Source organism: Panicum virgatum, chromosome 1K (genome assembly GCF_016808335.1).
Source record: "Panicum virgatum strain AP13 chromosome 1K, P.virgatum_v5, whole genome shotgun sequence".
NCBI classification, from domain to species: Eukaryota; Viridiplantae; Streptophyta; class Magnoliopsida; order Poales; family Poaceae; genus Panicum; species Panicum virgatum.
In genome coordinates, this window is record NC_053136.1 from 48,962,282 (window position 1) to 48,987,360 (window position 25,079).

At 48.9% G+C, this 25,079-nt stretch overlaps 4 protein-coding genes across 9 annotated transcripts; 3 read left to right on the top strand and 1 right to left on the bottom strand.

The window, feature by feature from the left end:
- Positions 1–313: 313 nt before the first annotated feature.
- Positions 314–6,757, bottom strand: LOC120650264. 6 transcript variants are annotated; one of them, XM_039927350.1, is made up of 11 exons: positions 6,529–6,757; positions 6,134–6,430; positions 5,624–5,767; positions 5,427–5,510; positions 5,313–5,347; positions 3,764–4,438; positions 3,284–3,614; positions 2,970–3,104; positions 2,702–2,785; positions 1,728–1,834; positions 314–760 (listed from the first exon to the last, which is right to left on the bottom strand). In XM_039927350.1, exons 1-6 carry the CDS (start codon positions 6,639–6,641, stop codon positions 4,341–4,343), a joined length of 771 nt encoding a protein of 256 aa, XP_039783284.1. In that variant the 5' UTR covers positions 6,642–6,757; the 3' UTR covers positions 314–760; positions 1,728–1,834; positions 2,702–2,785; positions 2,970–3,104; positions 3,284–3,614; positions 3,764–4,340. The 6 variants fall into 6 exon arrangements, with proteins under 6 accessions (XP_039783284.1, XP_039783252.1, XP_039783266.1 ...); XM_039927318.1 differs by having other exon boundaries at positions 1,728–2,593; XM_039927332.1 differs by adding an exon at positions 2,553–2,593 and having other exon boundaries at positions 2,702–3,104.
- Positions 6,758–6,970: 213 nt separating this feature from the next.
- LOC120650295 lies at positions 6,971–8,926 on the top strand. Its single transcript, XM_039927361.1, has 2 exons — positions 6,971–7,443; positions 8,360–8,926. The coding sequence occupies exons 1-2, from the start codon at positions 7,098–7,100 to the stop codon at positions 8,686–8,688; spliced, it is 675 nt and encodes a 224-aa protein (XP_039783295.1). The 5' UTR covers positions 6,971–7,097; the 3' UTR covers positions 8,689–8,926.
- A 4,337-nt stretch (positions 8,927–13,263) lies between these two features.
- LOC120656066 lies at positions 13,264–13,668 on the top strand. The gene has a single exon (XM_039934070.1). It carries the CDS (start codon positions 13,264–13,266, stop codon positions 13,666–13,668), a length of 405 nt encoding a protein of 134 aa, XP_039790004.1.
- A 1,611-nt stretch (positions 13,669–15,279) lies between these two features.
- On the top strand, positions 15,280–17,224 carry LOC120639813 (outer envelope pore protein 16-3, chloroplastic/mitochondrial-like). Its single transcript, XM_039915751.1, has 3 exons — positions 15,280–15,408; positions 15,602–15,938; positions 16,831–17,224. Exons 2-3 carry the CDS (start codon positions 15,635–15,637, stop codon positions 16,971–16,973), a joined length of 447 nt encoding a protein of 148 aa, XP_039771685.1. The 5' UTR covers positions 15,280–15,408; positions 15,602–15,634; the 3' UTR covers positions 16,974–17,224.
- The last annotated feature ends 7,855 nt before the right edge of the window (positions 17,225–25,079 follow it).

Sequence of the window (25,079 nt, forward strand, 5' to 3'; positions counted from 1 at the left end):
GTAATTGGACTGTTTCCTCCCTTAATACAAAGATACACAGCTCTCCTGTGTGTTTGAGAAAAAAATTTATTCGAGAAAAAAAAATTAGAAGGTGGCTCATGAAGGCAAGCAAAATATTCTAGCTAAATAAAATTGTGGTGGTCAATGTTCATTTGCGGTCACCCTTCTAAAACAGATACCTTCTGTTCACTTCATCTTCACTGCATCCAGCCAATAGTATTTCTCTCACACATAAAAACAGCACTAGCCAGCCAGCACCAGCTAGCAGTACTTTTCTCTCACAAAAAATCAACACCAGCCACCAGCACCAGCCAGCCGAACACAGTTATAATGTAGTTGAATATACATATATATAATCCATGCCCTTAATATTTTTTCTTCTCTAGAACGTGCAATGCACGTATTTCATAAAGGAGGAGGTTACTATTAACTAATCTACAGCATCAGTACTCCTGAACAATGTCCACATTGCTCCTCAGTACCCCTAAGCAATACTAGACGTAATCAACAATATTTATTGCTGAATCAGGTCAAACATGTAAATGTTTTCAGGATACAATTTTTCAGGTTCTAGCACCAATTCCTGTTCCAGCAGTTAAGCGCATTCAACCTAATCTAAGAGATTCATTATTCCACCAGTGTTGTTCTCAGATATAGCATCTTGATCAAAACTCCAAGGCCTCAGGCGGCTCAGTAGAAGCGGCGATGCTACCACCCCACCTTCAACTGATGCCAAAACTCATGGGGAGATCTCTGCAGGCTGAAAAGGAATAAAAGAGTGCAAGATACTATGAAAAACTTTAGTTTAGCAATCTCTACTTGTTCTCTAGCTTGAAGAAAGAATAGCCAACTGAATGAAATTACTAGAACTTTGAGCAATATAGCACAATATATTAATAGGAACAACAAAAGTTACTACATAAATGCTGGTATTTCCTAAAGAATTAACATATAATGAACTATATAAAATTCTACAATGCTAAATATAAGTAGCCTAGGCTCCTCTAAATCTGTTATGAAAAATAGTGGAGAACCTAGAGCTATTATATTTGTCAGTTATAAATAAATACAAACACAATATTGGGACCTATTTGCATCCATCAGCTAACTGCTAGGTAGCTAATTTTAGTTGGGGTGGATCCAAATGGAACCAGCTAATATACAGCTAAAGCCCTTTTAACTAGCTAAATAGCAACTATCCAATTAGATGGTTCAACCTAGTTAATTCTAGCTAACCAGCTAATGGATTAGCTAGATGGATCCAAACGGGACCGTGGTCCATTCTAAAACACCTATGAGCAACGAGAATACAGCAACAGGAACAATGGTCACAGCTCCGCACAAGGATGATTCAAGGTTCCCACATTTGTAACTGAAAATTTAAAGTTAAAATCTTAGTAATGAGGCAAAATGGTGGGGGAACAATTTTAACAATTCACCATATCAAACTCTTTTCGTTGTTGTTCAGAATACATTGTTCAATATCTATATTTATTTGGGATGCATCAGTGAGGGAAAAATGACCCTCAGAACAACCATCTATCAAAACAATTTTCTCGAATCGCCCTAAATATTTACATATAGTTGCTTTAGGAAATGAACACGACCAGATATATAAGACTTCTATTTATATATTTTATCAACTACTTTATGTACTAATCCTTAAAGAAACATGTAAATGATGCTAAATAATGTATGAGCAAAATCACAACACTTAGAAAACATACCTCCTCAACATCTCCACTTGTTCGTGGTTTTTTGATACATTCTGCTGCATATCATTGCTGATCATTTCCAGTGCAATAATCATCTTGCGATCTCAAACGCTTTTTACCTGTCCATGCAACTCTTATCTTAAGAACATAACATTGTAACGTGACACCCAAAGCATTGCTGAATAATTACTCATACTGGATGCATAGTGCCCATTTTTTTTGAAAGATCGGATGCATAGTACCCATTGAGCCCTAACAGAATTTCTGTTGCTATTTAGAGCAAGGCAAGGGCACATTGATGATTCACATGTTTTAAAAAAATAACTCAACACAGTAAAATGAGTTTAACTTTGTTGGCTGCTGATGAAGAGATATAAAAAGCGCTTTTACCAATGGCGAAACTAGATTGGAAGCTAGGGTGGTCCAACAGATTTTTTTTTAAATATTGCAACAGCTTAAGTGTGTTATAGAAGTCTTCAAATCCATAACTAACTAAGAATTTTACCTTAAAATAAAATCAAGAAGCTTCCACATTAATTCGTTATCATGCATTCAAAATTAGAGGGTTCTAATCTTTTTGGCTGATTCTTAGGGCGGGCCCTGGCCCACCCGGTCCACCCTTTGAATCAGCCGGTGTCTTTTACCTTCGTGTGGCTGCAAAAATGTAGCACTGGAAACACCTGAAGGGTTTTTGACAACTAATAAAGAGGGTGGCAACCATGAAGTTAATTAACATGCACAAGAAACAACTGAGGTTTGGCTACTAAATATGAAGTCTGACAAAATAAGCAAACAGATCCATTTTTTGTGTGTAAATGACATGGACTGAATGCAGACCCACGTCATTGGAGTGCCTTGTCTCCGGACCGGAGGGAAGCCTGAATATAACACAAAGGAACACTCACGCTGAGGCATGTATTGAGAGCAAAAAAGGGAGGGGGTGCAATGTTGACAATTCAGAGAACATTGATAGAACTATGTGCTACCTCTTCTTTAGAAGGAAAAGTGCGAGTTCATGTGCTGGTTTCTTGTCCACTCTCTTTCTTTGATGCCTCCGAGAGCCCAGCAAACTAGCACAATGCGGAAGATATTCATGTGAAGGAAGTGTAAAAGGATATCAAGAGGACAATAAGGTGTGATTGGACAGGGCAAGTATGAATAATGTTGCATCTTAAAATTACTAGAGTGACCCCTCTTATTCAAACAGGAGTAATTGAACATGGTACGAGCTCAAAAGTCGAAGAAGAGCAGTACGCCAGAGGGGCTATTTCCAATGGCCTGGGCGGGCGCTGTGCCTCTCGCCTTCGGAAGCAGTTCGGAAGCAAATGAAGCAACTCCTGCAGCTTCTCCAAGGTTGTGGGTTTTATTGCCTCCCAGTCGACGGATGCCCTGCAAGCACAAATCAAGCCTATCATTATCCAAATCCGTACCAACCTGGGAAATCGTTTGCATCCGAACTGGTCCTTGTTTGGGGGAAATCAAAATGAGGGAGACAATAGATTATCTCACGGAAGCCCTGATTCATCTTCACTACTGATGTGTGTTTGGCGATGGATTTGATTAGGTACCTGGCTCGTTCTGAGGTCATAGAGCGATACAGGTCGTGGCGCTGCGCCATCTCCGGGAACTTCTTCCGGAAGGCATCATCATTGGACCAGAAAAAGAGATCTGGCAGCACGACCACCTTCCTCGCCGCGGCATGCAACATATTCTAGCATGGAGTTATGCTCGAGGCTATGCAGGAAGTCGGTGTACTGCTGGCTTGTGCCCTCCCCCTCAGGCGGCTCCCAGAGCGGCGAGAAGGGGCGCATGTAGCGCCAGGCGTCGTCCCACTCCCCGTCCTTCACCAGCTTCTGCAGATGCGCAGTGTCGAAATACGCCAGGGAATTCCTCTCCAGCCTGAAAACTCCATCGGGAATTGATGAATTACTCGATTCGAATCGCAGGCTCGACTAATCGCGGTAGCGATGACCGCGCGGTTGCAGCAGATTCGGCAAAAATCGATGGAAGGAATCAAACAAGGAAGGGGTGCGGGAGGGCGGACGTACGTATAGGCGGTACTGTGGAGGCCCTGGCGCTTGAGGAAGCGGTCCAGTCGCCGGAGGTGAAGAAGAACCACGGCGGAAGATTGGGGCCTCATCCCTCCGATCCCGTTGCTGGTGACGATCCTTTTCTCTGTAGTTGTCGTGGTGGTTTGGTGTGGCCGTGTGGAGTCATGCCATCATGGTGATCCAGTTTGTTGTTGGATGAAGAGGGGAGGGGAGGGGTCATCGGACAGGAGAGGTGGCCGTCTCGGCCTCCGGTACGATGCTCGATCTGATGGGTTGGGCTTGGTCTTGGGCCTCCTTCCAGCGACCAGATCCAAAAGATTCGGCATGACTAAGCCCACAGGCCACAGATTCTCCACTAAGAAAAAATGGCCCAAAATTTACGTGGAGACTTTCTTTTGAGGTAATTATTACTTGGAGATTTAGAGGCCTCCAAAGAAACGAAATTTCTAAAACAAGAATTGGCCCCATTCATCAGACGCCCACGCCGTTCCCCGATTTTTGCGAAACCATCGGCCCAATCACACACGAGGCCGTTCCACAATCTATCGCGGCCTCCGCTGCATGCACAGCTCGCTCACCGTGGCTCATCCGGTGGATGGCCGTGTGTGTGATCGTCGCAAATCATCCCTGGCAGGCTGGCATCGCCGCGCTCGCAATCCACGTCTTCCTCCACTGGTAAAACGAAAGCAGAGGCCGAAATTCATATGCATCAAAACCATGAGTCCATGGATAATGGGATATAACAAAAGATGTATGAATGAAGGAGATAAAGAGTAATGCAACTAAATGGCACCAATTTAAATACGGCCGCAAGATTTGAACAAAAACTATACAACACAATAGCAGCGAAAGGTGAGTAAACAAGGAACGAATTGATCATGAGAGTCTAAACCGAAGCTTTCATAGAGAAGGAAAAAAAAAACTAAGCAACAATTGAAAAGCTTCCTTGGTTCAGCATCAAAGGGTTTGCATCATGTGAACTATAAACTAAAAGCACACGAAATCATTACTATCACAATTATGATTCAACTCATCATTGAAGATATATGACCAAAGAAAATAAAGAAAAGGTAACACATTTCCAAAGTTTATTAAGAAAAGAAGTTCTAGGAAGCAGTCAGGGTAAATAGATCAGTCATGTTCTCCATTTACAAGAAATTGGAAATATACCCACTTCTCGAAAATAAAGTCAAAGTGATTACATATTCTATCAGGTTGTATGAAATACTTGGTCTCAGCTTTCACTGATCTGTTGTCTAACGTGTCATATGCATTATTGAAAGCAAATGCAAATGTCATATGTATAAAACTACAAAGTTAGACTACCTAATACTTGGTGAATTACTTGTGATACATAACGTGCAATCAGACTGCAGCAAGATGCTTGCGAGAAATATAATATGAGCACCGAGAAAACCCCTGGTTCATATTAGGCTGTATAACTCATAACACCAAAAGATGCTTTGTAAATAAAGGCACAAGAACCATAAACTGCATTATTGCTGCACAAGACATACGGTACCATTGCTAGTTCAACATCACACACCTGGATGGTTCATGTCGTGACTGATCGAAGAAGGCCTGAAGAGAGCAAGGAGCTTCAGTGTGCGGATACTAGGAGAAAGAACATCCCAACAGAGTTTCTGTATTAGGTAAATACCTCTTCAGCATGAAGGAACGGGCGAGGACATGTGCTGGAATGTGACCAACTTTATTCTTGTTATGCACCTTGTATCCCCACGACCTTCGAGAAACATAGTTAGTACTGCACTAGGTGGTATCATAAAGGAAAATGAGATTGATGAAGGGCACACTGGATGATATATAAAATTGGGACTTTGACAATGAGATTTATACCCTGGATCAAACGACATGATGTAAGCAGGATCGACGGTGCATCGTGGTAACCGTGCCTTGGCTTTGAGTTCAGGACACTTGGCTGCCAAGTTTAAAATGACCTCAACTGCCAAGGGCCTGATGTGATGATAGAGCCTGGAGGCCCTGCAAGAAAGAAAGTCACACAATCAGGAATTCAGGATTAGTTATATGCAAGCAAATTGCATTGCTCGAAAATCCATTTGTCTTGTTATTGAAATAGTTGTTGTAGGTAAGTTGAAGCAAATTAAGGAGTGCAGCTAGCAAATCGATAATTTCTAGTACGGCGATACTAGTTTCTATCAGCTGGAGAAGTAGATGTACAAAGGAGATGATCGGCGAGTTTGAGTTCTGCTTTTTATTTTGTAATATCGCCACTGTAAATGCTCTGAACTTCTGCTTTCTTCTCCTTAATGACAAAGCGAAGCTCCACAAACTTTTCAAAAAAAAAAAAGGAGATGATCGGTGAGATTAGGGAGGACGTGTATCCACCTGGCTCGGTCGGAACGCATGGAGAGCAGGATCCTGCGGAGGTGGTGACCGGGGTGGGCGTCGAGGGAGGTGTAGAGGCGCCGGAAAAGAGCATCGACGGCGTGGAGCCGACCACCGGCTAGGTCGTCCATGACGCGGACGATGAGGACGCGGAAGATGAGCGTGTCGGCCTCGCGGCTGCAGTGCCCGGCAGTGATGAAGCCGAGCGCGTAGGACGAGGCATCGGCCCAGCGTTGGGCACTAAGCAGGCGGCGGAAGTGCGCGGCGTCGAAGAAGGCGCCCGTCTGCCTCTCCAGCCTGTTGCGATTGTTCCCTCAGTGGAGGCGATTGGGATTGATCCATCACAAACGGAAGGATCGCAGTGGGGGAGAAAGCGAGAGAGGAGAAGGGCGTACTCGTGGGCGGCGTCGAATAGGCGGTGACGCCTGAGGAAGCAGTCGATGCGGCGGAGGCGGAGCCCCGTCAAGGCGGGACGATCGCCGCGGAAACACCTCGTCGTCCTCACCATCGCGATTTCAGCCAAGCCGCTTCGTTTGGTTGGGGAAGGAAGAGCGAACTGCTCAGCACTGGAGGCAACCGGGGAAGGGAGTGGAACGGAGGCGGAGGAAACGCGGAGGACCGAACCGAGGAAGAGTTTTTTTTTTTTTTTGACACAGAACCGAGGAAGAGTTGGGGCCAAGAAAAGGCTGGCCCTTGGGGTTCCGTTACGATTCGGCGGTCAGGTTGGGCCGGGGCCCCTTGCTCGAAATTATTGGGCCACCGGACTTGGATCATGGGCTCACGGCCCATGCGGCAATAACTGAGGCAACTACCCAGCTGAAACCAACCGGAGTGAAGGCAGACGAACCACCGGGAGTGAGACGGAGCCCCCACCCGAGCAGCAGAGCAGCAGCGGACAGATCAAATCGAGACAGGCAAGGGCAGGGAGCTTGCGGAGCTAACGGAGGTGGACTGGGCGAGCGAGATGGAGTGGACGACGGTGGAGACGGGGGACGGCGCGAAGCTGAGCGTGCGGGTCTTCAAGCCGCCCGCGTCGGGGGAGGAGCCCGAGGCGGCGGGGGGCGTGGCCGTGGTGATGGTGCACCCCTACACCATCCTCGGCGGCGTGCAGGGCCTGCTGCGGGGGATGGCGGAGGGCGTCGCGCGGCGGGGGTACACCGCCGTCACCTTCGACATGCGCGGGGCCGGGCGGTCCACGGGGCGGGCCTCGCTCACGGGCTCCACCGAGGTCGGGGACGTCGCCGCCGTCTGCCGGTGGGTCGCCGAGAACATCAAGCCGCGTGGCATCCTCCTCGTCGGATCCTCCGCTGGTAGGCCCACTCCGCGAGTGCTCCGCCCCGAGGCGAAACCTTGTCGTGATCGGTGCCTTTGTTTTTCAGTTCAGGGAAGCTGTAATCAGTCGAATTGACCAAACAATTTTAGCTCTAGCTAAGATGTGTTTGGTCAAATGGAATGTGCAAATGGAAATTCACTTGATACTCGTTGAGGCCTTTAAGAAAATAGTTTTGCATCAAATGTACTGCATTGAAATTGAAGCTCATGCGTTTGCCCTCATGAAACTTCTGTGTTTCAGTTAGTATACTCCAAACATGAATCAGGAATTAGCAGATAGGCATTGATCGGTCATTTATTTTTAGTTGGGAGCCTGAATCTCTGTCAGCTATCCTTAATTAAAAAATAGTGGCAACCTGCACTATTTTCAGAAAATTCTCCTTATAGAAACTGTAGTGGCTTCAATTTGAATGTCTAAGTAGTGGTTGCTACTAGACCTGTCCTACACCATATTTCAGCTTTCTTGTAGGTGAAAGATAGTTTCTGACCTCAGAGTAATGTGGTGTATTTTCCTGTCTTGGTAATGCTGTGCTCACTCCCTCTAATTGATTATTTAGATTAAGAGCTTTAAATCGGTTTATTTAGCTGGATCGACTATGGGAGTGGTGAATCGGTTACTGTATACCTCTCAGTCACTTGTTTCCATTTCCTATGTTAATGAAATGGCTGCCCTCTCAATTAACTGACTTGTAGCGAATGCAGGCTTCTTAAACCCCAGTCAATATTTATTTATGCCAATCATGTGCGCTGTGCAGTGCGATTGTGACTGAAGCACTGGACAGAGATCAGTGAGATAGTTTTTAGTTTGCATAGAAGGATCAAGATGGAGTATTCAAATCATTGATGTAGTACACTGTGTTTGGGCATGTATCTAACTGTAATTTATTGATGCAGGGGCACCAATTGCAGGGTCTGCAGTTGATAAGGTTGACGAGGTGATTGGTTATGTTAGTATCGGGTACCCATTTGGTCTTATGGCCTCAGTTCTATTCGGCAGGCATCATGAAGCTATACTCAAGTCTCAAAAGCCAAAGCTATTCATCATGGGAACCAAAGACGGCTTCACAAGCGTGAAACAATTGCAAAACAAGCTCAAATCTGCAGCTGGACGGGTTGATACACACTTGATTGAAGGAGCTGGGCACTTCCAAATGGAGGGCCCTGCTTTCGATGCCCAGATGGTAGATCTTATTGTTAAATTCATTGATTCCTTGCCAAAATAGCATTTACTGTGATTGTATGAGAGTTTTTAAATTGTAGTGATGACCAGAGCGTGGTATTTGGTAGCTCCATCGTGTTGTGTATTTTCTTATGTTGCACATGTGCACTATCTGTTGTTTCTGAAATTGTGTAAGTTGTGCACCGTGTGTTGTATTCTAATGTAATCTGTTTTTTATTTAAAACAGATGTAATCTTAACTTGAGTTTGGGCGTTATATAAAAATCTTCATCATCATCATGACATAGTGATCTAGTTGCTATTTGTACTCCTATACTACCATTCTCATCAATTTCTTCCAGATATCTTCTGGCCAAGGCGCTTATGAGCTCTTGCTTGCATTTTTAGCAGTCACTATCATTACTGGTCCTAATGTGTACGGGTGTAATGGTAACTGATACAAGCCTTTTACGTGTTTCAGGTATGGCATCTGACCATCTGTTACTCTGAAATCCAAAACCCTCTTCATTACCTATTATCTATCTTTAATCATAGCTTATACTAATGTAAAATCATGATTTGTCATTTGTTCCTTCATTGTCAAGCCGGTGAGAAGTGACCTTCATGGACGAGGATGAAAAACTTAGATGCACAGAACCCTGTAAATCCAAAATATATTCTTCAGAACCATCTGGGGCGGACAATGATATATTCAGCTAAAAAGTTGGTTTTCAGGGATTGCTTCATCAACCACGGAAACATATATGATGAGCACCTGGATAATGCCGAGGTGCTTTATTACTGCCATCCTGCTGTTCTTGAGCATGCCATTCTTCCATCATAAGCACATGATCAAAATCTAAATGGTAACGTCCTGCATTTGAATTGAGCATAGGCTACTCAAGCTGGATCTAGTTTTCTCAAACCCAGCCTGCATAAATGTGTCCCCTCTGTAATATGTCCATCATTTCCCAGATCCTTCTGTCGGCAGATACCACGCTGATGAGAAAATGCAGTGCCTTCAAGGGTGTGGTCCAAATCTATCTCGTTTTATTTTGGAAGATCTGCTTCTCAGGCTCAGCGTAATCTGCGTGCAGCTGATGCCACGCTGATGAAACGCACATGCACACAGAGAAAGTGATGAGACATGCCGGCTTTTCTTTGTTCATCCAATGTATCCTGAACCTGAATTCCTAATTCAAGGTATGCATCCAAATGCAGAGTTTTTTTTTGGCATGCGCCTGAAAATGAAATTGTCTGGAAAGGAAAAAAAAACAGGGGCTGCAGAAAGCAATGTTTAATTTCGTACAAGTTACTTCATCTTTCTGCTATAGTACTGAATTAGTGCAGGATGTACAGAAGTCCATAAATCTGGGCCCCGTTTAGTTCCAAAAATCAAAATTCCATTTTTTTTTCCGACACCTGTATGGAGACTTAAATCTAAACTAAATAAAAAACGCATTGCGACTGCTGTCTGTAAATCGCGAGACGAATCTAATGAACCTAATTAGGCCGTAATCAGACGCTAAATTACTACAGTAATGCTACAGTAAACAACCTCTAATGACAGATTAATTAGGCTCATTACATTCGTCTCGCGATTTACAGACGAGTTCTGTAATTTATTTTGTGATTAATCTATGTTTAGTATTTCAAACATAGAAAAATATTTTTTTAAAAATTTTACGGAGCGCAACTAAACACGGCCTTATTGGGTCAACCAACAGCTGTCCGAACAAGCACGAGCAGATCATCACGCCACAAAGCATGAGCAGGAGAAACGGACATAGCTCAGTAAAGAAGCAAGGACCTGACATCATGGGCAGCAAGTACATTTTCTGCGACGATTTAAACAGCGTATCGATGTATACAGTATGTGATACAGTATATTCATTCAGGAATATGGCCGTGGCTTTGTTCACTTCCCCCAAACTCCTCTAAACTTTCCATCACATCAAAATCACATCGAAACATTAAATATAGCAAATGACTCATGTATGGAGTACTAAATATAGGTAAATAAAAAAACTAATTGCATAGTTTTGATGTACGTTGCGAGACGAATCTTTTGAGCCTAGTTAGCCTATAATAGGACAATATTTACCACAAACAAACGAAAAGTGTTATAATATGCTACAGTGTCCGATGTGATTTTTGTACCAATTTTTCAAGGATCTAAACACACCCCGTGTCATTGCAGTTGCCAGTAGTATAGCCGTACAGGGCTGCAGGCACAGTGCTCGTCCTGGCTGGGGCATTTGGTCTGGATAAAATGGAGTAAATTCCCTATATGCCACTGAGAAATGTAACTCATCCCCTATGTTCCATTGAAAATTAGAACATCCCTTCAATGCCATTGTTTTAAATTTTCCATCCCTTCTATGCCATTGCCGTCAAAAAACACTAACGGATGGACATTTTTTCATCCCTTATGTGCCATCGTTTTAATTTTTTCATCCTCTATATGCCATTACCGTCACTGAGTTTTTGACGGCAATGGCACAGAGGGGATGGAAAATTTAAAACAATGGCATTGAAGGGATGTTCTAATTTTCAATGGCACATAGGGGATGAGTTACATTTCTCAGTGGCATATAGGGAATTTACTCGATAAAATGACACTACATGTTTGAAAATGAATCCGTGTGCCAGAGCTAGCAGTTTTGTTCTAAAAATTCTCTCTCCAAACTTCACTATTCGCCTATCACATCAAATTCCTTGCTTCATGCATGGAGCATTAAATATAGGTAAATAAAAAAATAATTATATAGTTTTGATGTACACTGACAAGACGAATTTTTTGAGCCTAGTTAGGTCATGGTAGGACAATAATTACCACAAACAAAAGAAAAATGCTACAGTGTGCTACAATGTCCGATGTAACCCTTTTTACCACCATTTTATGGATCTAAACACAGCTGAAGCTGAAGAAGATGAATTCGGATTCAAAGTGAAGGGCAGGAAAACAATCATATAGTGTCAGTACCCAGTACAGTTTAATACGACCACTTGCCGCAATAATAGGTGAAGTAGGCTTTGCTTTGTCTAATTGCTATAACTTATTATTACTGTTGAATCAGATCAGTTGCACTAAAGGTAGAGTTCAACACTAGCAGCATGCCAGCATGGTACATTCATCAGGACTAGCAATGCAATACCCTAGAGGTAGACTTTATATTTACAAATAATAAACACCGAATAAATAACCATTGATAGTTTTCAAAATTAAAATCCTAGCTGTTATTGAGCTGTAGAAATAAATGATTCCAATAAAAATTTATTACTTGTTTAAGACCATGAGCAATTCTTTTTCGGCAAAAGGTTCATTTAAAATAGGAGCATGGTTCACCTGGAGCAGGAGGCTGGAGCCAGTTCATCAGAGAGAACTGTGGATGGCATCTTCTCTTGGAACGAAGCCATGGCCTAGGATGTCAGATTGTGAGGTATTGAGGCAACTAGTCTACGGTATTGGTGAAAAAAACTTCCACCAACATGGAACAAAAATCTTTCTAAAAAAAACATGGAACAAAAATCCCATCCTGGTAAAAGTTAACCGTCCCTAGGGATCCTTCATCCCAACCCTTTTTTAATTTATAAATGAGCAACAGGCCAAGCACTCTCCTCTCTCTTTATTTTTCAACGTTTGGTAGACTGCAAATAAAAGCATAAACAAACAGCTGAGTTAATGACCCCTCAACAAGCTATATTTAAAAAAAATCTGAAGCAGGAACCAAATCTCTCTCTCCTCCCTAACCCCAAGCGGCCAAGCTGGTGTGCTGCTGCGGCTGCCCCAGCCACTCTTGGAGCTCAACCATCCAGAACTGAGAACTCCAGAGCGCTAGCTGTTCGTTGATAGAAACCCTCCCGCCTCCCTTCCCCCAGACCACGTCTCAATCTTTGCTGCGACCTCCCGATCCGCGGTACTTCCGGCATCGCGAGCCGAAGATTGCCACCGATCCATTGGGTGCGCGGCATTTCTTTTCCCCCAGCACCAGCAAAGCATCCATCTTTTCGCCAACAGACTTGGAGAAATGGGGTGCATGATGCTGCTTGGAGTCGACGCAAGCTTTATGGAAGGTCAGATTCTTGTTCGTCATCAGTCCATCAATCTATGGAACGGCCGGCTGTTGAATCGGCCCCTGTTTCTGTTTCTTGCTTTCGTCCAGAAATTTTAAAAAAGGTTGTCTCTTTTTTGTTTAAGTTTATCTGTTTAGATGCCTATTGCTTGCTATTTGTTATAGCTTTCATTTGGGTATGTGTATGCTGTTTCATTTGAATTTGTCGATTCTTGATTGACATGGATCTCAACCGACCTCGTAGTCTATTCTCACAATCTCAGTGTCACTTTTCCTTTTTTCTCGCAAAGGATTAATAAGTTCATTGTTGGATCAACGCTCCAATGGTACTTTTAGTCCTGAACTAATTAGATTCACCGCATGCTCTTGCTGAAATTTTATTTATGCAGATTTCTAGCATATCTTTGTTGGCTGGACTATTCAATCACAAGTCATCTCTTTGGAATACTCCTCTTCCAAGTTCCAACAAAAGGCAATCAGATAAACAGAAGCAGCAGTGTCTCGATAGAGCCAGTAGCTCCAGTGATTGCCTTAATCAACCTTGACACTGCTAATATCGTATCAATGGGTAGAGGAAGAGGCAGAGGGAAGAAGCTAACCATAGTCAGGAGCCATGAAGACAAAGGAAGCAGCGGTGAGGAAGTTGTGCCTTCAAGAAAGAGGAGAGGAAGGCCCCAAAAGCGCTTCGCCGATAAGATTGATCAAACAGATGTTGAAAATTTTGTTGAAAAGGTTGATGGAGATGGTGAAGAAGTTGATGACGTGAAGCTGAAGAACAGCACTTCATCTGTTGGCAACAAGAGGGGCAGGCCGCTGAAAGAAGGCTCTAACCTTGTCCTAGAAGAGAATAACTCTAGTATTCGACCAAGCAGTGATGAATCAACGAGGACTAACGGATTCAGGCAGATTGGAAGCCGGAGGAAAAGCAAACCCCGGCGAGCGGCAGAGGCAGGGCTAGAATGCAAGTGAAGCATCCCTGCAGTTTCCAGTAACAGGTAGCCTCCAATTTTTTGCTGTATCCTCATGTTTAGTAGCTCCCCAGTGCTGGAAAAAAAAATGTAAGCTAGCATGTTCTGTTTGCATGCCTCAATTTTTTTGTTTGATGCAAAGTGTATGAACTGATAGTACACCTACTTATTCAGCTGCCCTAAGCTTGATTCGATTTTGAGGTGCTTGTAGCAGTGATTTACCTTTCAGTTTACAACAGCTGGTGATACTAGGAGGTGTTGCTGTAATTTTGATTCATCTGGTGCATCTTCTTGTTTGCTGTTGCTGTAGTTCTTTGTAGCTTGTCAAGTTCTGGAAATGAAAAAGGAGCACTGTTAATAGTCCTATAGACTATGCTATCAGCTCATAGGTCATGCAGAGTGAATATGAATACTGATATAGTCTGTTCGTTTAATCTGAAAATAGCTTGTTTGGATAAGGATTTTGTGCACTTGGGCGCATTAGCTTAACTTGAATTACACTCAGGTTTGATCCTTCGTATCGAAGAATAAAATGGCAGCTCGATTTGATGACTTGTTTCAAGCTTTGTAACACTGAAGGGTATCCATATTTCGTGGAATTCGATCTGTGGTTGTACCAAATAGCTTCTGTTAGCTTCTTGCATTGCAATCTGAATGTTATAATTCCTTATGAAGTCCCTTTTTTTTTATTAGTCTCTGCACAGTGTAAACACGCAAGAGCATCTCAGCCTATCAGCCTATGGATTTCTTGGATCATCTTATCACAGATTCACAAGTTGGCAGCGATCCATCCCCCCTCCCCCCCTGCTCGAAGCCTCGAACCCGACAGAGGACGAGGTCGGCAGAGGGCTTTTCGGCAAAAGCTGCGCCACTTTGCGACCCGCCCCCGGTGGTGGCCTGCCGCTGCCGCCGCGTGCCTGGCAGTCTGGCTGGCACATGGGGTCTCGCCCGGCGCTCGGCCACGGGCCACGGCCGAGGATCCCCGAGCGCCGGCGGACAAGCGAGCGGCATCATCACTCATCGGCCGGTCGACGACGATGGCCGGCCCCGCCCGCTCGTTCCAGCATGAAAATCGTTAGGCGATCGCCGTGAGCGCGACGGGCGAGTTCACCGCATCCGGCGCGCGGAGGACGAGCGGCTGGCCACTGCGCGTCGCCGCCGCGCGGATCGTGCCCGGGAGTTGCGCGATCGAGCGGGGACCTTGCGCTCGTGGAGTGGGTTGGACGCGTCGTCGTCCCAGGGCGGGGCTTCGCACCACACGTTCCCCGGGGCCCTGGGTGGCTGGCTCACACTCGTACACGACGGCCGGCCAGGGCCAGCAAAGTCCCGAGTCCACGCGAGCTGGATTCAGTTCATCGGTCATCCTGTGAGCTCGTGTAATTTATTCGGTCAAACTGCACAGGTAAAAGTCTTCCTCTTTCGTGAAACACGTTTTTTTTTTTCTTTGGTTTCTCGCTCGGAGACTCGGTCAGCGTTGGGCTGCTAATCTACGGAACTTTCGCTAATGAAAGGCCCATGTAGCGCCCAAACGCCGCAGCGGCCGAATCAGCCCACGCGCGAGACCAGGCCCAGTCGCCCAGAGCCCACACCAACGCCGCGCCCGGGCACCACCGGCTCTCACTCCTCCCAGTCTCCCACGACGCGATTCCCCCATTTCCACCCCGAAACCTCCAGCCGGGCCGCCCCTGAATCCCCAACCTTCTGCGCCGCCGCCGGCAGACGCGCCGCGAAGTCTCCAGAGGTAAGCCCCTCGCCTCTCCGCTCGACTCCGCTCCCAAGTCCCAAGCACGCGGGGGTGCACCCGCGACCCCCACCTCGCACCGGACGCGCGCTGTCACTGGATCCCGATCTCGTCCGGCCCGGGCCTTGGGGGCTCGCCGGATCGAGCGTCGCGCGCGCGCGTGGGGCCCTGATCCGCCGCGCCTTCCCTGCAGGAATCGGAGGGGGGGGGGGGGGGGCGAGGAGCGATGGAGGAGGACTCGCCGCTGACGAAGACGGTGAAGGGCGCCGTGACGGGGCTCGCCGCTGGGACCATCTGGGGCACCGTCGTCGCCACCTGGTACGACGTGCCCCGGGTGGAGCGCCACGTCGCGCTCCCGGGCCTCATCCGGACGCTCAAGATGTGCGGGACCTACGGGGCCACCTTCGCCACCATCGGCGGACTCTACATCGGCGTCGAGCAGCTCGTGCAGAGTCAGCGCAAGAAGCGCGACTTCGTCAACGGGGCCGTCGGTGCGTTCGTCGCCGGAGCCTCCGTCTGCGGCTACAGAGGTTAGAAACTCGAACCGTTCGCAACGAATGCGCCTGGGTGAGCCTCGGTTTAAGTTTCTTGTCACTCCGCCCCAATGCGTTGTGCTTATGGACGACATTAGTGTGCAGACATTAGGGATTAACTGGGAATCAGGATTGCCGTCGGCATAATGCAATGGTATAGATAAGTTAGGTTCTTGTTGATTGTTGGGTTTAATTACTGAATCTTAAGCCCAAATCACAAGGAATGGGATTGTGGGGCGAATTTATTAACTGTACCTTTTTCACTGAAATAGGCATACCTCCTGCAGCAATTTCATGAGAGAGAGAGAGAGAGAGAGAGAGAGAGAGAGAGAGAGAGAGAGAGAGAGAGAGTCATGTAGCTATATATGTTGGCTATACTTCCATTTCATCCATAGATAACAACTGACAATTGAAGTTAGCTGGTAAATTATGCTTGTCTAGACCAGTGGCTCAATCTTGTGCACTTCCAGAGCATCTGATTTTCTTTTGTAAATGATAGAAATATGTGATTTGAAAACGATTCTCTTGATTGAGTAGTATGGTTTATATGATGGAGCATTTTGGATTGGTTCATCCTAAATTTGGATGATGGCATAGTTTGTGCTCCTATATCAAGTGACTTCTGGTGACTACACAGTAAGAGTTATTGTGTGGACAGATACGGGTCAGACATTTCTTTCATATAATACTCGCTCTATTTTCACAATACAGGTTCCTTGGTTAACAGCGATCTCAGTGAACAAATATGCCTGAAGTATTGTAGGATATTACTTAGTTGTTCGTCAAGATGAAATCCAAGAAACTGTCCAGACTGATGTGTGTGCCTGTATCTATTGTGTTGGCTATCAAGTCTGATGTCTGCATTAACCTGTAAATGCCCCTTTGGCAGGAAAGAGCATTCAGTCTGCCCTCATCGGAGGCTCCTGCCTGGCGTTCACATCTGCTGTGCTGGACATTGGTGGCAATACAACGAGAGTGGACAATGGCAAAGAGTACTATCCCTACACAACCGAGAAGAAGCCCGCTCATTGATTTAAGCTTGTGTACTTGTAGCACAAATCTTTTAAGCCATCAGCTCGGTGAATTTTAAAGCTGATGCGCGCTGTTATGTCTGTTTTGCTGGTGCACTTAGTTCCTCTGCAAATCCATGGCAACTTGTTTGCCGCTGATCGAGAGGGATGAACATAATGTTCAAAATAAATCTTTGATTTCCTTTCTTGTGATCATTGATGACGATAAACGCACGTGGCACAGTATACTGTGTAATCGTCTATTTTCCCTTTGATAGAGCGTGAAATGCAGGTCTGTTTCGTTTTGTGACAAAAGCCTCAGGACAGGGACTTCGGCAATTCATCATCATTAGTTTGTAACAACCCCAAACAGTGGGCCATAGACTAGTCTCTATGATAATCTATCATTAATAGTAGCTATTTATCTCACCCCTTCTCCACGTTATCCAATATCCTGTGGCATTTTTCCTTTTTTTTTTCATGCGACAAACAACAGCCGTTCTGTTATCATCAAACCGTCCAGGACGCTACCATTTAGAATCTGATCATATGCTTAGGATGGAAGGATGGCATGCTCAGGAACAGAAGGATGGCAGTGATAAAGCTTCCCGGCATTATCCAGGTGCTCATCATACCATTCAATATTTTCCCCATCATATATGTTTCCGTGGCTGATGAAGCAATCCCTGAACCAACTTTTAGCTGAATATATCGCTGTCCGCCCCAGATGGTTCTGAAGAATGTATTTTGGATTTACAGGGTCGTGTGCATCTAAGTTCTTCAATCATCCTCCTCCATGAAGATCACTTCTCTCACCGGCTTACAATAGAATACAACACACGGTGTACAACTGTCGGGTACCATAACTATGGGGCACCCTAACCCTGGGCTAAAACGCGCGCAAAACATAATTCGGCACCCGGGCCGGATCCCTCCCGAACTCGGACGCCCGAAGCCTCTTTTGGTACGGAAAGCCCAAGACACGCTTGGCCCACGGCCCAGCACCACGATTCGGCCCCTCTAAGGCCTCGCTGACCGAAGACGAAATCTCCGCCTCGCTCGAGGGTCGCCCGTCGGGGCCCCTCGATGCGAGGACAGACTCTGCCTCGCTCGAGGCTCCCTCGGCTGAGCCCTCCACGGGGCCTCGGTGTCGGGGAAATCTCCGCCTCGTTCGAGACCACCTTCGGCGGACAGAAGCTACGGCCCAACTACCCCGCTGGACGGGACGCATTTACTCGCCAACCACTCCGCGGCGGGGGGCGGGTGGCGGACGGTGTCAGGCGGCGTCAGCTGGCGTTGGCCATCATGCCACACAGGGGACATGACCGGCGTCTCATCAGCCTGCACCCACCACTGTGCCGCTATTCCCGGCGCGGGGCGGGACTGTGGAACTCTGTGTGGACTTGCCTGACACCCCCCCTCGCCACTGTGCCGCCTACCCCTTGCACTTTTCCTCACCGCAGGACTTTCAAAGGGCATGGCGGGCGACCCTCGAACGTAGTACGGCTCTTGACCGGGGCAAGACTTGGGCGGTGGCACCCTCGACGCCTCACCCCATCCGACGCGGGATTCTGCACACTTCTACAGCCATCACCACGCCGTTGACTGGCGCCACAGGACAAGGACGCGCTCCGGGCATGGGCGGAAGGATTCGCAAGGACGATGGCCATGGCTTGCGCCATGCCCCACAGCGCTCGGCGACAGGGATGACCAACTGTTCTCCCCCAGACCACGGGGGGAGAAGTAAACGCCCTCACTGATCCCCATGCATGTAACCCTACTTCCTTGAGTCTATAAAAGGAGGAAGGGGGAACGGATCGAGCAGGGACGACGAGAGCTCACGCTCATTCCTACACAATCACACCCACCCGATATTGGCACTTGCCTTAATCAAACCCCTACGCACCAAGGGACTTGGGAGCTTTCCTCCCTCTCTCGCCACAGCTTGTACCCCCTACTACGAGCACTTAGGTGCGAGTAATACAGTGCATACCCCTCTGCTGGACGTACGGTCTCGTCGGCCGGAACCAGAATAAACCCGATGTCATTGTTTTTCTTCTTGCACCAACCATCTGGAGGCAGGGACGCGCAACATACTCACTAGTTGGTGCTAGACTGCGAGGTCTGGACATCGACAGTTGGCTCGCCAGGTAGGGGCGCTGCGTGACAGCTCTTTTTCGTTTCCCAGTTGATCTCCAGATGGAGAGCAGACCAAACCCATTTCCGATGGGCGTGTCGGATCCGTTCCCAGCCGAGTACGTGATCTGGTTCGGGAGCCTCGAGTTTTGGGCAACCGGCAACGGTTACCTCATGGAGCGCCTCCCACTTAGAGTCAACTCCGACTTCCCTACACCACCACCACGACATCAAAGCTGCACGGGTCGACGCGCGCGGCAAGTGCGCGTCGAACGGCGTAGGGTGGCACCCCCTGGCCCCCCGCGTGAGTTGGGGGCGAGCATGCCACGAATTGGCACCACGGGGGGAAACGCCGCCCCCTCGCCGACAACACCGACAGCGACGCTGACAGGAGGCGCGTCAAGGCCACCGCCCCTCCCTCACGGGATGCGATCCTCTGTCATGACCTACGCGTCATCTGTCAGCACCGACATGAGCGCGTACGAGGATTTGCCTGGGCATCATCTGCTCTCGATCCGCAACCTCATCGCGTCTACGCCCGACAGCTCATACCCTGGCTCCTCGGACAAGGAGTCTATCACCACGCGAGGTCGCATGAACCCGGAGTGGGATTACTCCGGGGTCCGTGATCTCGAAGCTTTCTTGTCATTTCAGGCCACGGCGGACTATTGCCTCGCTTGTTCCGACGACTCCAGCGAGGGGGACTACGATCCAACTCGGGAGTGCTTCGTCGTTGTGATAGGAGAGCCCGGCGACGATGACGACGATGTCGCGGCGGACGCAGCCCGCGCCGCGATGGCCGCGGCGGGTCCAGCTGCGTCACCTGGGCTGACCACCCCGGCAAATGTGGCGGAGTAGCAGGCGCAGCTGGCGCAACTCCGAGAGCTTGAAGCCAAGCTCGACGAGGAGCGCCGGCAAATGCAGAAGCTGCGCCACACGCTCGAGAAAGCACGCACCGGTCACGGAACGGGAGCTCGGGAGTCGGGACGTGTTGCCCGAGAGCGTATCCTGGCGGAAGGCCGCGAAGGAAGCACCCTGGCGTTACCCAGGGCCAGCCAGAAGATCACCGCGGCGGCACTCCTGATCCGCGCAATGCCCGAGCCGTCTACGCCCGAGGGCTGCAACCTGCGCAAAGAGGCGCAGGTACTCCTCGAGGAAGCTGCAGTACAACAGGCCGAGAGTTCCGCGTCTCGGCTGCGCTCAGTGGCCTCGGCGAGAGCCGATGAGGCGACGCGGCAGGACCGTGAGGTCTCGGTGCATACCCCACTGGCGAACAAGGCGAAGGCACCCTCGGTACATGATCAAGTCAAGCCGACTACTGTAAAGGACCGACTTCGGGACACGCGCGGCAATGCCCACGATGGCGACGCCCGCAATGTCCTGAACCAGAAAAAGGAGGACGGTGCCGCTCACAGCAACCACCCTCGACGCGGTGGACGCTATGATCGCAGGGAGGATAGGAGCCCATCGCCAGAGCCTCCGGGCACCCGTGTGTTCAGCCGGGAAATCCGCGCCGCTCCTTTCCTCCCGCGCTTTCGGCAACCCACAACGCTCACCATGTACTCGGGGGAGACGGATCCCGGGCTCTGGCTCAACGACTATCGCCTGGCGTGCCCGCTGGGCGGCGCGACTGACAACACGGTCATCATCCGCAACCTTCCTTTGCACCTCGTAGACTCTGCACGAACATGGCTCGAGCATCTTCCGGCCAACCAGATCTACGACCAGTCCGACTTGGTCAAAACTTTCGTGGGGAACTTCCAGGGCACATACGTGTGCCCTGGGAACTCCTGGGATCTTCGAGGGTGTTGTTAGCAACCTGACGAGCCCCTGCGGGACTACATCCGGCGCTTTTCCAAGCAGTGCACTGAGCTCCCTAGCGTCAATGACTCCGAAGTCATTATTGCCTTTCATCTGGGCACCACGTGCAGGGATCTCGTGCGCGAGCTGGGACGGAACCCTCCCTCCAGCGTGAACGAGCTGTTCGACATAGCGACCAACTTCGCCTCTGGCGAAGAGGCAGTTGGTGCTATCTTCGACAACGAAAGGGGCAAACGCAAGGTGGACGCGCCCGCAGAGGGCAGCAAAGCCAAGGAAACCCCGAAGAAGCCCAAGTGGGGCAAGAAAGGCAAGAAGGAGGGCCCGCCTAACCAGCACGGTCAGGGGCGAGAGGAGGACTCTGACGAGGCCCTCATTGTCACCCCCGACGGCAAAGGTCCTCGAGGCCCCCCTCAAGGCGGCGGCCTGTTCGACGATATGCTCAAGAAGCCATGCCCCTATCACAAGGGCAGGGTCAATCACACCCTCGAAGAGTGTGACATGCTCCGCAAGTACTTCAACCGTCTCGGTCGCAAGGATGAGGCCAAGAAGGAAAAGGGAGAGGACGACAAGGGTGGCGACGGCTACCCCTCGGTGGAGAACGTGTTCTTTATCTTCGGTGGGTCTACGGCAAACATGACTGTTCGGCAGCGCAAGCGGGAGCGCCGATAAGTCTTCTCCGTCACTAAGGCTACGCCATCCTACCTCGACTGGTCGGAGGACACCATCTCCTTCAGCCGCGATGACCACCCCAACTACATCCCTAACCCGAGTCTATACCCACTCGTTGTCGACCCCATCATTGGCAACACCCGATTCTCCAAGGTGCTCATGGACGGGGACAGCAGCCTCAACATCCTGTATGCCCACACCCTCGAGCTCATGGGGATCGGCCTGGACAAGCTGCGCCCAGCGTGTCTCCGTTTCATGGCGTCGCGCCGGGGAAGCGAGTTCAACCACTCGGGCAGATCGACTTGCCCGTCTGCTTCGGCGTGCCTTCAAATTTCCGTAAGGAAGTACTCACCTTCGAGGTGGTTGGGTTTCGTGGGGCGTACCACGCCATACTCGGACGACCATGCTACGCCAAGTTCATGGCGGTCCCCAACTACACCTACCTCAAGATGAAAATGTCGGGTCCAAAGGGTGTCATCACCGTCGGCCCGTCGTTCGAGCACGCCTACAAATGCGACGTCGAGTGCGTCGAACGCGCTGAAGCTCAGGCGGAGGACAAGGCCCTCGCGGCCACCCTCGACAAGATGGCAAGCGAGGCCTTGGACTCGACGCACCGGCACACAGGCAGCTTCGAGCCAGCTGAGGGTATCAAGAAGGTGCCCCTCGACCCAAGCCATCCCGACGGCAAGACGTTGAGGGTCAGCGACACCCTCAGCAGCAAGTAGGAAGTGGTGCTTGTCGACTTTCTCCGCGCCAACGCCGACATCTTCGCGTGGAGCCCGTCGTACATGCCGGGCATACTGAGGGAGGTCGTCAAGCACTCCCTTGACATCCGACCCAACTCCAAGCCGGTGAAGCAGCGCCTGCGACGCTTTGGTGAGCTCAAGCGCCGGGCGATCGGCGAGGAGCTGCGAAAACTTCTGGCGGCCGGATTCATCAAGGAGGTATTTCATCCCGAGTGGCTAGCTAATCCTGTATTAGTTAAGAAAAAGAACGGAAGCTGGAGGATGTGTGTAGATTACACTAGTTTAAATAAAGCATGTCCGAAGGTTCCCTTTCCTTTGCCACGTATTGACCAAATTGTCGATTCAACTGCGGGATGTGAACTTTTGTCCTTTCTTGATGCTTACTATAGTTACCATCAAATCAAGATGAAAGAGTCCGACCAACTCGCGACTTCTTTTATCACACCTTTCAGCATGTACTGCTATGTCACGATGCCCTTTGGCCTCAGAAACGCCAGAGCTACATACCAGTGGTGTATGCTCCACGTATTCGGAGACTATATCGGGCGGAATGTAGAAGCATATGTCGACGACATCGTGGTAAAATCAAGGAAAACGGGCGACCTGGTAACCGATCTCAAAATTGTGTTCGATTGCCTAAGGGCCAAAGGGGTAAAACTCAACCCGGAGAAGTGCGTGTTCGGAGTGCCTCGAGGCATGCTCTTGGGCTTCATCGTCTCCCAGCGAGGCATCGAGCCCAACCCTGAAAAGGTCGAGGCCATCAGACGGATGGGACCAATCTGAGACCTGAAGGGGGTGCAGAGGGTCATGGGTTGCCTTGCAGCCCTCAGTCGGTTCATCTCACGTCTCGGTGAGAAGGGCTTGCCTCTGTACCGGCTCTTGAGGAAAGCCGAACACTTCACATGGACCCCCGAGGCTTAAGAAGCCCTCGATAGGCTGAAGACGTCACTTACTCACGCCCCCATCCTCATCCACCGATAGACGGTGAGCCCCTATACCTATACGTAGCTGCGACGACCCAAGTGGTCAGCGCGGTGATCGTAGTGGAAAGACAAGAGGAGGGTCATGCTCTGCCTGTCCAACGGCCGGTGTACTACATCAGCGAAGTACTATCTGAGACCAAAACGCGGTATCCGCAGATCCAGAAACTGCTATATGCAATAGTCTTGGCTCGGCGCAAGCTGCGCCACTACTTCGAGGCCCATCCCGTCACCGTGATCTCGTCTTTCCCCCTGGGAGAGATAGTCCGCAATAGGGAAGCCGAGGGTAGGATTGCCAAGTGGTCAGTGGAACTCATGGGAGAAACCCTCACGTACGCGCCTCGCAAGGCGGTCAAATCCAAAATTTAGGCCGATTTCGTTGCTGAGTGGACCGACACCCAGCTGCCCCCACCACAGATTCAAGCGGAATGTTGGACCATGTACTTCGATGGGTCTGTGATGAAAACCGGCGCCGGTGCCAGCCTCCTCTTCATCTCACCCCTCGGAGAGTGTTGGCGCTCCTTAAGTACCCCTTTTATCCCTTGTTTATCCGTGATAATGGCATGAATTTAATATCAAAATCACTAACCGTCCTAACCCCGGCCTAATTATTGGTCATTTTCACACTTGCACATATATTTTGGAGGAACTTCATTTTTGCAGGTTTTTGGCCTATTTTGGAGCATGAAATGACGAGGCCCGTGATCGAGCGCTAACACGGAGAAATACGAAGGCCAAAGCCCAAAGGAAGGACCAAAGCCCATGTTGATTCGAAGCCCATTCATGCACATCCATCCTCCAAGAGAGCCCAAAGGACCAAGCCCACGAAGATGAGATCAAGATACTTCGGGATTAAGCAAAGCAAATGAAGATTTAAGGAAGGATTCCCTATCCTATCCTTTCCTCGAAGATATCTCCAAGATAACGACGTCAAAAGGGGTGCAATCGTGAAGGACATAAACTCTAGAAGATGCGAGGAGTCTGCACGCGAAAGATGAGACCGAGGCGAGCCCGAAAGGGGGTAGGCCGGCCGGCCTAGGCCCATGGGCCCGGCCGGCCTAGCCCGTTTCTGAGGCAGTTCAGCCTCCCCTTCGACCGGTGGCTTCCTTGGCTTATAAATAGCTCGCACCTTATTCAACTCGGGGCATCCATCCACCCAGAACTCGACGAAAACCTAGGGCCAAGACCGGAGGGAGACGACAGCCGCCGCAAGTCTTCGAAGTTGTCTAGGAGATGGCTTATGCCGTCCCTAGCCGCCATGGCCTCCCTGCGAGGTTGTGCCATGGTGGAGTTCATGAGCTAGTTGGAGTCGTCAATGGTATGTACTCGGTGGTGACGATCCAAACGAATCTATTATGTGAGTAATGATAATCATGTCTTCCGAATCTATTAGCGATCATGTTCTCTCTTTCGATTTCGTTCTTTTCTTTGGGTTTGCTTCATCTTAGATCTATTATCGAGATATATCGCTTAGCATGATCTTGTAGTAATGGTGGCTAGAGGTTCATGGCGGAACTACCAAAGGGGGTTCGACTAGCTTCAGGGTATTTCGTTCAAAAGGGGGGCGTTGTGACAGGCCGTCTCCACAGAGTAGGCGGAGTATCGAGGGATCGGATTGGAGATTTTGAGTTTAAAGATGCTTTTGATTGAGATGCATGATTTATTTGCTTGTTAGCTTGAACTACAACTAGAGGACGATAGGCCTAGTCATGTCTTTGGTTTTGCTATGATTAAGCCTATGTTCATGGATGAGATCAACCTTTACACATCACTCAT